Source organism: Vigna angularis, chromosome 2, assembly GCF_016808095.1.
Source record: "Vigna angularis cultivar LongXiaoDou No.4 chromosome 2, ASM1680809v1, whole genome shotgun sequence".
Classification (NCBI taxonomy): Eukaryota; Viridiplantae; Streptophyta; class Magnoliopsida; order Fabales; family Fabaceae; genus Vigna; species Vigna angularis.
The window spans coordinates 10,691,483-10,705,476 of NC_068971.1; the positions used below are offsets into that span (position 1 = coordinate 10,691,483).

At 32.4% G+C, this 13,994-nt stretch overlaps 1 protein-coding gene across 1 annotated transcript; it reads left to right on the forward strand.

Moving 5' to 3' along the window:
* Positions 1-11,684: 11,684 nt before the first annotated feature.
* LOC128195265 (protein MAINTENANCE OF MERISTEMS-like) lies at positions 11,685-13,709 on the forward strand. Its single transcript, XM_052872500.1, has 4 exons — positions 11,685-12,044; positions 12,113-12,775; positions 12,863-13,444; positions 13,524-13,709. The coding sequence occupies exons 1-4, from the start codon at positions 11,685-11,687 to the stop codon at positions 13,707-13,709; spliced, it is 1,791 nt and encodes a 596-aa protein (XP_052728460.1).
* Positions 13,710-13,994: the final 285 nt, after the last annotated feature.

Here is a 13,994-nt window from a genome sequence, read left to right on the forward strand (position 1 = left end):
TGCTTGCAGCTTTAGGTTGGAGCATAGAGAAGAAAGAGAAACAAGAAAAAGAAAAGTGAAATGGAAGAGGAACGGTCGTGCGAGATCAAGGTGTAGGGGGTGGTTTAGGCACCGGTTTCTCAACAAACCGAGGCAATAGGGAGCTTGACTTTTCAGACTGAGATCAGACTGAGTAGCAGAGGTGTAGCAGAGTAGCAGCAGAGGTCCTGAGCAGTGTTATAGGCACCGGTTGTCATGTTAACCGAAGCAATAACTTAGTTCCACCACGAGTTTAGTTTTGACCGAGGTATATATTGTGTTACGCTTCGGTTTTCGCATGACCGAAGCGTATATGACGTGAGAGAATCAACATTTTTTACTAGTGAGTTAGTTCATTGATTGTACGCAACAATTATATACAATAAGTTAAAAAAAAATTTAAGTGAATTATTCATCTAATCCACCAATTTTGTCAGGGATCAAGTTAGATTACAAAATTTCTAACTCGTCATAGAATAAATTAAGTTTGATTTATTTATTTTTAGTTCAACTTGTAGTGAGTTAACACGCACAAATATAGTTAACTGACTCTTAACACTCTTATAATATATATCAATGTTAGTATATTAAAAAAGTTTTTAATATATTTTAAAATATTAAAATTAATGTACATAGATGTATTTTGAAAATACAAGGATAACACTTGTCAGACCCCATTAAAAACACACCCAAAAACCCCAAGTAGTGGGATCCATGTGTCAAGAAGTGAGTGAGCGTCTCAGTTAGTGGAGAACAGGTGGTTGCAGGAGAGTGGTCGTTCGTTTTGGGCGACGGTAGTATTTAAGACCAAATTTCAAATGTCGTACCACTTCTCTGCATGCCTTTCTTCTTCCCCATCCTGCTGAAACCATTTTCTCCTTCTTCTCTCTAAGAAATCCTCACCATTTCTTCTTTCGATCACCTCTCAGGCACCGCTGGAACACTCTCGGCGTCAAGAGCTTCCATTTAAACCGATTGGTTTGTGATTCTGAGCTGGTGAGTTCTTTCGCTTTAAGCACGTTCGTTTAAGACTCGCATGCAACCCTCTAGTTCTGGTCGCCTGAGTGGGTGATATTATTCTGAGTGTTTCTGGTTTTCTATGTGGTTTAGTATTCCTAAAACGTGGTCGTCGGACTTTAAGTCTTTGGTAGTAGGGAGCTCTAATTCTGCATAGTTGAGCCTTCGGTTACGTGTCGAGGTAAGGGAAGCTTATATAATTTAATTTAGCTTGTTGTGTTGAATGTTTGTATGCTTGCATGATACGTTTGATTATTTGATGAGTATGAAATATGATTGTACTGCTGGTTTGGACGTGTGGATGGACGTATGATATACGCTATGAACTGAGTTGGAATAGAGTTTAATTTTTGAACCATAGTATTCTGAGCAAAGGTGATAGTATGGTCGAGCGTCATTAGCGAGCGTTCGGTCTTTCTTGGGAGTGCATGGTCTTACTTGAATTATCATGCGTTAGGGATATTGTTTAAGAGTCTTTCTGTAATATGGTATAAGAATAGGTAAACTGTAACCGAGAGTTTGTATTCATCGTTCAGTTTTCGTTGAGCGTCCGTTCATGTTAAGTTCTTCTTTAGACTTCCTAAACAGTTTAGTTAAATGTGTTATATACTACTTAAGGTCGTAGACATTATTGTTCTTTTCATTCAGAATAAGTGGTGGCTCAATTGTATATATATATTCATTCGGTTTCTGTGAGTTTATTAGCGATCGGTCTTGGACCAATCTTTCAGTTTCAGTAGCGCTCGTTCCTGATACGCACTTGGTCTTGGACCAGCGCTCGTTCAAAAGTGTTCGGTTTCTATAGGGCTCGGTCTTAAACCAAGCGCTGGGTCTTGTTTTCTGTAATATAGTATTATTGTGCTTAGAATCAGAGTCTTTATTCAAACTAGATAGCGTTCGTTAATTCATAGTTTCTCATCAATATTATTATTTAGTATAAGTCAGTGTTGGTCTTAAAAAGGTGTTCGGCCTAGAGTCTTAGTACTCGGCCTAGGCTTCGTGGCGTCTGGTTTGAACTCTTAGGAGTTTGTTTATTAAAGTAGATGAGTAGCGCTCAGTCTAGTTAGTTTCTAAGAAGCGTTATTCCAGTCGTACTTGGGTTATGATAAGAGCGTATGATCTTATTTCCTTTGAATGTATGGATGATTAAGTATGAGGAAAATTGAGATGTGATGTGTATGAAATAGTTGATTATGAACGAGTATTCCAGGGAGGAATATCTCAGAAAGTGGTTATTGATTGGTAAAGTATGAATGTGGGCAAAGCTTAGCGGGCGTTCATCCTGATATTCCATGATTACTCGTTCTCATGTAGAGAGGAATAAGTCACGTGTGGGAATGGCAGGAGGTCCTAGTCCATAAGGTTAACTTGGACGGAACGGATCAACCTCGGGTGGCAGCTATTGAGGGTATCTCAATTACTATATCACCCGGGTGTACGAACGTCGTAGCTACACAGGATTCATACAGTCCGGACAGTCAGAGTCATGTGGTTGTTATTTGCATGTATGGATGTATGAATTATGATGTGGTCGTTGTTGGTTTTGTCATGAATGTTGTATGTTGTGATTAAATAAATTAAATTACATAAGCTTACCTTGTTTATTATTTTTGTCTGTGTTGTGCGTCCTGTCGTTGTCCTGTTGCAATGATCATCCGTGTGTATGTGAGCAGAAGGAGAAGAGCTGCTGAAAGAAGTATTGGAAGACGCGGCAGAAGTGAAGACCGAACCTTAGGGACGTTCGGTCTGTTATTAGCTTTATATGTTGTAAGACCATTCGGTATAATTTATTTTGTACACCGTTCAGTCTAGTAGAAGCTAGCGTACGTTTTTAAATTCCCTGTTATTATGTAAGGCCGTTCGGCCATAATAGTATCTCGTTCTGTGTAGAACTGATCTGTAGTATTGTTAATATGTGATGATTCTCGTATATGGTTTTACACTGTATTTTTGAGATGTTACAACACTAAAAATTAAAATAAAAATCCAAATTCAAAAAATAAAATTCCAATACCTCTTTTATTTGTTTCTTAATTCAATCCCAATATATTATTGCTTAAACTTGAGAGTGGCTGAGACAGACTAAATAAGGAAATTATGCTAATTATAAACCTTGTTAATTGTGGGAATAAATTAATAGTGCATTGTATATGGTTATTTTGTTTTATCAACCTTTACTTGGGTAAATTACACGACTCTTTGTTGCAATTGATTCAGCCACTTGGGTTTGTCTTCTTTATAAACAAAATGCCAAAATGCTTAGGCTTGAAAGTTATGGTAGTAAATTGGTATGAATGCATGTGTTTAGGTTATTAATTCACATTATTAATTCAGATTTGTTGGGTTGTATAAGTGAATGAGTGAGAGAGAAAGAGAGAGGATCTTGGATACCATTGTTGATGTTGAATATATGCAACTTAAGAAAGGAGAAACAAGGGTATTAGTTTTTTTTAATTAGTAATTTGATTTTTATATTTAGATTATCATTATTTTTTATTTTTATTTTTTATTTAATTAAATGTTAATATTTTTAAATATAATCAATTTGGTTTCTTATTTTAAGTTAATATTTGGAATATGTTATGTATCAAACCGTTTAAAAAATATCACGAGTCAAAATTTGAAATGTGTTACCATCAAATCAGATGAATGACAAAATAAAAAATTATCTAAATTTTGATACGTGACTTTTTTCAAATGAAGATAACGTAATTTGCAAAAAAAAAAATCTAATTAACCCCTTTAAAACATATTAGAACAAGTAAAAAAAATACAAAAAGTAAAGTAAATTATGTAACAATGAAATTACTAAAATTTAAGTTTTTTATATTTGTACATATTATATTTAGATCTTTATATATAAAAGTAATCTTTTGTGTTTATAGAACTATTTAAACGGTCTAAAAACTCGTGCATTTATCAAACTAATCTTTTAAAGTTTGTTAACTTATTTGATAGGTGAATTTCGGTTACAAACATATTCATTATAATCAAGTTATTTGACGTCTTCCTTTAAGTTTGAGTTATTTTTCTTTATGAACAATGGTGAAACTCAGGATTTAAATAATTAGAGATTATTTGATTTATTGACAGCTTGCGTACCACTAAATGTGAAAGTTAGTTAAATGAATATGTGTTTAACTTTAAACAAGTATAGACATGCTATTAGTGTAATAATCTCACTTGTTAAAAGCGAGACACACTTTATATTTCATATAAATGACAAAAATACCATGATTAAAAATGTGTTAAAAATCTAGTTAAATTGCTTTCCAACTTTCATATATACTTAGATATTTTTCTAAAATTTTAATATTATCTTACTTAGAAATATACATTACAAGAAAATTTTTAAATAACAATTAATTTTATATACAAAAAATAATTAGTCAATATAATGAGTAATTTAGATATTAATTTATAAACTAAAAATTATTGGTTTTTAAAATAGTCACTATTATAAATAAAAAATTGTAATTAGTAGCTAATTACACTTTAAATTTGTCATTAACATTATTTACCAAGGTTTTGGTTAAAAAACAATTTGTGTCTAAAATTAGTTATAACTTAATAAATTAGTGACCAATTTAGATAATAATTTATTTTTTAGTCAAAACTTTAGTAGCTAATATTAGTAACCAATTTATAATCGAATTCACAAACTAATTATAATTTCTTATTCATAATAATGACTATTTTATATACCAATAATTTGTAATTTATAAAGTAGTGTCTAGATTAGTTATTATAATAATTAATTATTTTTTATCTTTAAAATTGATTGGTATTTAAGGATTTCTTTTAGTGACTCTCGGTTACTTTAATTTTATATGAACCAAACTCTTTAATAGTTTCTTTATTTGCATTTAAATGATGAGTTTCTTTTATCAACATTAAATACAAGAATTAAAATGTCAAAATTGATTATCGGTTATTTGTTGTTAGAGACTCAAAAATAATATATTTTACGTTTATTGTTAATAACCTATAAAAACACATGCACATACGCGTATGTAATGACCACTAAAAATATATGCACATACGTGTGTGTAATGACCACTAGAAACACATGCACACACGCGTATCTAACGACCACTAGAAACTCATGCACAGCATGTTTTCCACTTTTTTATTGGAATAACAAAAAATAATTTGTATTATGATTAAAAAAAATATTAGATTTAAAAATCATAAAATAATAGTTATAAAATAATTTTTTTAATAATTTTATCACATATAATCTTTTATTTTACGTAGTTAATTTTGTTAATGTCTTATTTAAGTTTGAGTTTTTTTTATGGATAATAATGGTTAAATCTAGTTAAAGTAAAAAAAAAAATTGAGACCAAAAGAACAAATCAAAAGCAATTAACTAATATTTGTATAATTAAAATTTATTTTATTTTTTGAAAATGGGAATAACAAATAAATTTATTCCCATTTTGATAGAGAAATATCACATTGAGAATGTGTATAAATATAAATAATACTCAATATTTTTGATTGGGTATGGAATGAGGATGAGTATGTAAATATTTGCATGTCCTCTTTTCCATATCCATCCTAATACCCATATCCACTCTTATTTTCGTCTCCATTTAAATGACTAAAATACTCATTTATTATATATATATATATATATATATATATATATATATATATATATATATATATATATATATATATATATATATATTATTTTTAGTCTTTAGTTTTATAAAATTTTCTTTTTCTTTTAGTTACACTTTTTTTTCTTTTCTAATTATTTGATTTACCATGAAATCAATTCACATTTTCAAACATTTGTGTAGTTATATACATTACAAATAATGTATGTAAATTAAATATTTTTTATCTTATATTTAAATATTTCTACTTCTATTTTAATATTTTATTTATTGTTTTTTTACATGACAAGTGTTCAATAACATAAACCCTTCACAAACTAAGTAACATAAAATTTTTATCTTCTTTATTTTTATTCTTAATTTTTGTTTCATTTTAATAATTCTTTTTGTTTCTCATGATATTTAATACTGAATGTGTCTCATGAAATTTAATAAATGTGTTGGTTCTTATAAAATTTGATGTGATAGTCTAATTTAAAATGTATATAATTATAATTTATTTTTAGATATATAATATTAAAGAAATGTGAATACATTTTATATTAATATTGAATATTTGATAATATTATATTTCTTTTATAAGAATTTTTTATTAATTTATAAAAATTAATTAATTGATATTGAAACAGTAAAAAATTAAGTATAAATATGAGTATATATTCATTGAATTTAGGTATGAGGATGAAAATGATTTTTTTTTTTAAATGCATGTAGAATTATGAAACTCGTTCATGCGTACTTGACAACTCACGTTTAAATACCAATAAATATAAACATTTCACATTTAAGAATTTAAACAAATATTTAGACTTACACTAGTAAAAAAAGAGGATTTAAACTCGCATAATAGGTTTCGGTTTAGGAGCAACCGAAGCCTATCAGAACGCGGTGGCATTTTCGTAGATTAATCGAACTTTTATACCTCGGTTATATGGGAACCGAGGCATATACACCATATGACCTCGGTTAAAGTACCAACCGGTGCTTAATACTCTGAAAATTTCTGCAGATTTAACTTTTGAGTCTGACAACTTTTTGAACCCTGATATACTGCCTTGGTTCAGTGTGGGACCCGAGGCATGTGCACAATATGACCTCGGTTAAATGGGCACCCGAGGCATATACTTCAAAAGGCTTCTGCCTTTCCTCTTTCTCTGCGTCCTGCACAGCTGCTGCCCATCTCTCTTTTCCCATCTCTCTTCACCGCAAAGCCCATCTCTCTTTTCCCATCTCTCTTCACCGCAAAGGGCAATTTCTCCTTTCCTCTACTTCGTCGCACAATGAGAGAAGGCAACATGAGGCGTTCGTGGTGGCTCGCAGCGGCGCTCGTGGTGGCTCGCAGCGGCGCTCGTGGTGGCTCGTGGAGGCGCGACGATCTGGTGCGGCGAGGTCGTAGTGACTGTGCGAGGACGTTGGTCGTCCTGATTCGCGACGCAAAGGGGAGGCTCCCCTTCTCTTTTCTGTTGCTGCTCCGCCGCACAGTGAGAGAAGGTGCGGCGGCGTTCGTGGTGGCTCGCAACGGTGCTCGTGGTGGCCCGCAACGGTGCTCGTGGTGGCTCGTGGAGGCGCAACGATGGTGCGGCGAGGTCGCGGTGACTGTGCGAGGACGTTGGTCTTCCTGATTCACAGCGCAAAGGGGAGCTGTGCGAGTGACCTCCAGCGACAACGACGAGGGTGAAGGGCTAGGTATCTGATGAAGGCAGCGTCAAGAACGGAACTTTGGTGCTGATTCTGCGATTCTACGATTTAGGGATTGGGTTTCTACAATTTATGGATTGGGTTTCTACGATTTAGGGATTGGGTTGTTCTTAAATTTTTGGGGTTGTATATGGCTTTCGATTCTGCGATTCTGCGTTTCTGCGATTCTGCGTTTCTGCGATTCTCATTTCTACGATTGCTGTGGCTGAGATATTCGATCTTGTGGTGGTGGTGGTGGTCGGTGGTGGTCGGCGGTGTGATCATACTACCTCGGTTCCTTTTAAACAGAGGTTAAATACACGTTATTTTGACTCGGTTCACATTCGAGGCATAAAAGTGGAGGCTTTTTACCTCGTCTTCTTATACCTCGGGTCAATAACCGGTGCCTATAGGCAAAAGTAACCGGTGCCATTGCCTCTGATTGTACTAGTTTTACAATTAGTGTAATAACTTCACCTATTAAAAGTGAAAATTACTTACTATTCACTTTAAAGGTTTTTTTCTCATAAATAAATTTACAAAATATGCTAATTTGGATCCTATCACAAAAAGAAAAAATTGACCATTCATCCCATGATGAAAAATGTGTTGAGAAAACTAATTAAACCACTTTTCAATTGCCTAAAAATTTTCTATTTACCTAATTTTTTTTAAAAAATGTTTAACTTCGTTATCTTAGTTAAAACAATTCCAGTTACTTTGATTATATGAACCAAATTTTAATAGTTTTCCATGTTTATATTTAAATAATGAGTTTCTTTTATCATCTTTAGAGGACAACTAGATTTTGAAATTTGAAATTGATATCGATTATTCGTGGTTATAGATTTAAACAATACTATTTTTACCATCCAATAGAAACACATGCACACATAAGTGTATGTAATGTCACCAGAAACGTATGTATAACACGTGTTTGTACTTTTTTATTACAATAACAGAAAATTTAAAAAAAAAATACTATGATCAATAAAGTAAAAAATATTAGATTTAAAAAATATATGTACATAAGAAATATTTACAAAATAAATCGTTTTTATAATTTTATCATATATAATTTTTTTTTATCTTAGGTAGTTAACTGAGTTTAATGTATTTTTTATTTAAACTTGAGTTCTTTTTCTTTATCAACAATAATGGTAAAGTTAAAAAAAAAAAAAAGAACTAGAGGCTAAAATTTAAAAAAAAAAAAAGAAAAAGAGCAAATCAAATGAAAAGGTACCAACTAGGTTTTGGATGATTAAAGCTAATTTAGTTTATTGAAAACTCATGTTTTAACAATATTTTATATGGAGATACTCATATATTAACATAGATAGAGATAGAGTTGATACCAAGATATTAGAATAATAGTATAAAAATAGAGATAACATATATTCAATCAACTCGGATATACATATATTAATTATCTTTATTTTGAATATGTTCTTTATTTATGAACCTAAAAAAACTTATAAATAAAAAATATTACATAGGGATAAATACTCAATTCTCTTTCAATCAATTATTTTACAACGATATATTCTTTAAATTATTACTAACTTAACATTAGAAAATTTTCTATTAAATATATTGAGGTTAAGAATTTAATCTATATGGTTTCATGATCAAAATGTATGATTTTCTCATGTATGATTTTTATTATTGCTTGTATGCACTTAAGTGATTAATATCCATATATCATGTATCTTAATGAAAGTAAGAAGTTTGGTAAATACAAAGGTCAAATATAACATTAGACGTGTCTAAGAAATAGATGAGTCAAGGTGTTAAATAAGTCTAACACTAGTAATCATAAAGTTTGAAGCATTAAATGACCCAAGTCATTATATCTTGGTATTCATCACAAAACATTAGACGACTAAAGTGTTAGAATATTTAAATGATAGAATAAATTATAATGCGCTTCGTTATTATGAATGATTTATTCTCTGAATGATAATGTAAATTGATATATTGATCTAAGTGTGTTGAAACAAAAAATTAAGTATATGAATTTTAAATGTTTATGAAAATTATCTTGTGATAATTACATTTTGGAAGAAGAAAGTTTTGGAATCAAATGGTGAAGCAATTCGAGCACTAAGCAAATATTTTATATGACTAATAAATTAATTGTTTGATTGATGATTAAATATTATTATTGCTCTAACAATTTAAATGCATAATCTAATTGCATAAGTTTTCTTAACAGGACAATTATAAATGTTGAAGAAATATTAGAATTCAAATCAAGTATCAGCTCAATTATAAAAGGAAATGAGATATCCTAGAGCATAATTTGATTCAGAATTGAAGAATGATGTTCAAGGTTCAAGCTGAAAATTGAATTGAAGAATTGATAAATCATTTCATATCAAGGAGATTATAATGAAGAGTTGCAATTCAATATATCAACGACTATCAAATGTAACAATTATATAAAGGATGCAAAACCTTATGAGAAGAAGTATGAAAGAAAACAAACAAAGAGAATTGAGAAAGATCAAAGTGTTGAGAAACTATCATATCATTAGTGAATAATTAGTGAATTGGGTTGAGAGCTTACAAATTGTATTTCACTCAGTGAAGTTGTAACCTGTGAGATGTATTGTACACTCTCGTTGTGACAGTCTTTTATGATTATTCATTGTAATTGAGAGTTTTTAAGGAGGGGATTAAGAAGGATTCTTGAAGAGGTTGATACTTTATGTAGTTTAGAGAGGTTTATACTTATGTTTCTTGAAGAGGATAAACTTGTGAACTTGGAGAGAAGTATCATTATAACCTAGAGAGGTTAATATTCTCTTACTAGGTAAAGTTTTTTATTAGTAGAATTTCATAAGCATGTTACTTAAAAGATTTTACATAGTCTTCAAGTGACGGTGAACCATTATAAATTTGTTTAGGACATTTTCTCTTTCCTTACACTTTTAATTAGACTAGTTAAGTAATTTGCATTTTTATATTTATGAACATAGTTTTTTAATTTATTTTAAGACTCTATTCATCCCCTTCTAGAGTCACTTTACACCAATAGTTAAAACAACATATAGGATTTTCAAAAATAAAAAACTCATTATTAGACTAAAAAACCCATCACTAATGTACTTTGAATTCACACCTTTGGTTGACATTAATAATAATTAAATAGTCAAAGGCTTGATACTACAAAAGGTCATGGAATTTCGACATTGGCCACAAAATTCCAAAATGATTGTTGTTAAAAAACAGTCTCAAACTTTATTACTCAAGAATAAATCAAACCCGCTCATACATAACTCGATTTACTTGCACCTCATTGTTCCTTTCAAGCTTAAGAATAGGGGTGTTGCTCCCTCCACCTCCTCAGTCTTCTCCCTCCACCTCCCCAATTTTCTATAATTCCAATTATATCCTAAAGTTAAATTTTTTTACTTTTATTATTTTAATATTTTAATTTATTTAAATTTACTTTTTCTATTTACTGCCTGCACCTACCATTTGATCTTTCATTTCCATTTCCGTCTAAGAATCTCTCTTCCGTCTGCAACCTCTCTCTCACTTCTCACTTCCGTCTGCAACCTCTCCAGTTTCAGTTTTCTTTCTCCATTTCTTTGTTTTTCATTTTCGTAGAAGACCGTTTGGTGTGGAGCAGCACTGGTGCGGAGGAAGCCGTTCATCTAGCGTGGAGGAGCAAGATCTGCGGCGTTCAGGTTCAGGTTGGTTCTCCTTTCACCGTCCTTTCTGTTTCTCGGCTTCACTGTGCACGAAAGGCCAAAACGGATGTGGGACATCCGTTTGCCTTCGACGGATGTCCGACTTTCGTCGACGGATGTGGGATATCCGTTGAAGGCCAATCGGATATCCCACATCCGTTTCGGCCCTGCTGCATTTTTTTTAATATTTTAATTGTTTTTAAATTATTATAACTGGAATATATAGTTATATATTTGATATATTTATTGTTAATTTTTTTTAGATTTTCTTTTACTTAGATTATTATTTGAATATTTTATAAATTTTTTTATTTGTAGTTTCTAAATAAATTGATTAAGAATTAGATACGAAAACTTTTATATATTTAAATTATTTTTATTTCTTAAAATAAATATTATCAATTTAATTTATTTAATATTAGTAAATTTGTATTTGTATTTATTTTATTTATAGTAAATTTGTATTTGTAATAATAATTAATTTAATAATAATTAAATGGAAATGTATTTAAATATATTTTTTTAATTAATTAGCTAATTGTTTCTTTTATTTTATTTTGAATTGCATTTTTTATAGTTTATTAATGATATTTGAAACAATAATTTTCTTAATTTTTGAAATTAAATAAAGAAATTATTGTTAGAAATGGCAAGAACACGTGGTGCATCTTTTAATTCTCGAGGTGAGAGTTCTCGAGGAGAGAGTTCGTCGCAGGGCAAAGCTTGGAGAAGACCTACCGTTTCTACTCGTAGAAGTCGGGCAGCTCCTATCCAGCATGACCCCATAGCTGAGGAGCGAGCCGTTGAGGAACAAACATATGAGGCGTATGAGACTCATGGTGAAGAGAATGCATTTGAGGCCCCTAACGATGATGACGATGAGGAGGAGCATGCAGATGTTCATGACATACAAAAGGATGTCGGTGGATTTCCTGGAGGTCCACACGATCATTCATTGCTGACGCACTATGTTCAGCATGTAGCTTATGCTATTTCCAAAGGCCGGGTGAGTGCAAAAATAAAATTTATTTTATTATTTTTTTAATAGAAATTTTATTAAATATTGATGTGTAGGATCGAGGGTACACACTGAAGTTGATCTCCCACGGAAAAAAAGTAAATAAGTTAGGACCATGCCACGAGGGGATTCAAGACATTGTGTTGAATTCCAGTTTGATGCCTCTTACAGGGATTTGTTATGATTACGTTGATAAGGGGTTACTCCTCGGATTCATAGAGAGGTGGCATTTTGAGACCAGTAGTTTCCATCTCCCTATAGGGGAGATGTCGATTACTCTTGATGACGTCTCGACATTACTTCACCTGCCCGTGATGGGACAAATGTGTGATTTGGAGGAGTTGGAGTTTGAGGAGGCTCGTACAGCCCTTGTGCAACTGCTCGGCATTGATGGTGGCACAGCAGGTGCTGAGATGGAGGACGCACGTGGTCCGAAAGTCAGAGTCAGCTGGCTTAGAGAGCTATATGTTCAGAGGTGTGAGTCGCAGCATTGGGACTATGCTGCTAGAGCATATTTGTTGCATCTAGTAGGATGTACGATTTTTGCAAATAAGAGTGCCAGTTCTATACGCGTGTCTTACTTATTGTTATTTAGAGACGTACACGCGTGTGGCAGATATGCTTGGGGTGTTGCTGCACACGCCTATTTGTACGAGCAGCTCGGGGATGCGAGTCTCGCGTCCACGAAGCAGATGGCTGGATATTTGACTCTATTTCAGGTACAATTATAACTTTGACATTTATTTCATGTATTTATTTCCATGTTCGAACATGGATGTAATTTAATTGAATAATTATTTTTTTAGAGTTGGATATACGAACATTTCCCTGGCTTGGGGAGGAGGCGATTGGTGACTTCTTACGATGATACCACACCACGTGCCATGAGGTGGCAGAGCCCTAGACAGAGTTCCACTCTCGCAGAGATTCGGTCACAGTTGGATGCGCTGACATACAGTGGAGTTGTATGGCATCCGTATGAGGGGCATCGAGGCATTCGGCCATTCTTCGGCATCTGTATGTATTCTGGATGGATTCGAATTGGTGACACCCTTTGTCGTCATTTGCCTGAGCGTGTGCTGAGGCAATTTGGGTTTCAGCAAGACATTCCACGATCACCGACTACGGTTCCAGATGCAGATGTAATGGCCATTGATCATATGTGGTTGCACTTCAGAGCTCACGTTGTGAGTAATGTCAGACATGCAGCATCCCCTTCTGACTGTGTTGATGGGTACATTCAGTGGTTCAGGAGGGTTTCACATCCTTATATTATTGTTGTTGCACATGACGCGCGACCGGCTCTTGCGCCTAGACAGCGCCCCGATGTTCCACAGGAGGCACAACCCCATCGTAGATCGTCTCCACCTTCACCATCTGGCGCCCTGGTATATTATTTTTCATTGCTTATATTATTAAATTTTGATCACCTTGTTTATTTAATTGTTTGATATAATTATAATGCAGGCTAGATTTAGGCGAATGGCGAGAATGTTACAGTCCTTGATGTCGTGTCGTCATGTCACCGAGGGTACTGTTGCACATCAGGTGTCAGTGGACCTGCTTCAGATTGCTAATGAAGGCATCGACGAATATTCCACGACTAGGAGAGAGCAGAGGCATGTGCGTGGTAGACGGTCGACGTCTAATTGATAGGACTTTCTATTTCGTTTTTTCATTATGTATTACAGGACTTTATATTTCCTTTTTCTCATTATGTTTTGTTTGACATCATATTTTCTTTGTATTTGTAATAGACATTTATAATTTCTTATAATTTCAATGTTTTCATTTTGAGTTACATGTTCTTTTATATTGGTTATATAGATGATCAAATATTTATATGTTTAAGTGGAAAAAAATAAGAACTTAATTAACAACAAGTAATATAAATATCTTCATATATAAATAAATACTACATAAATATCACGAATAATA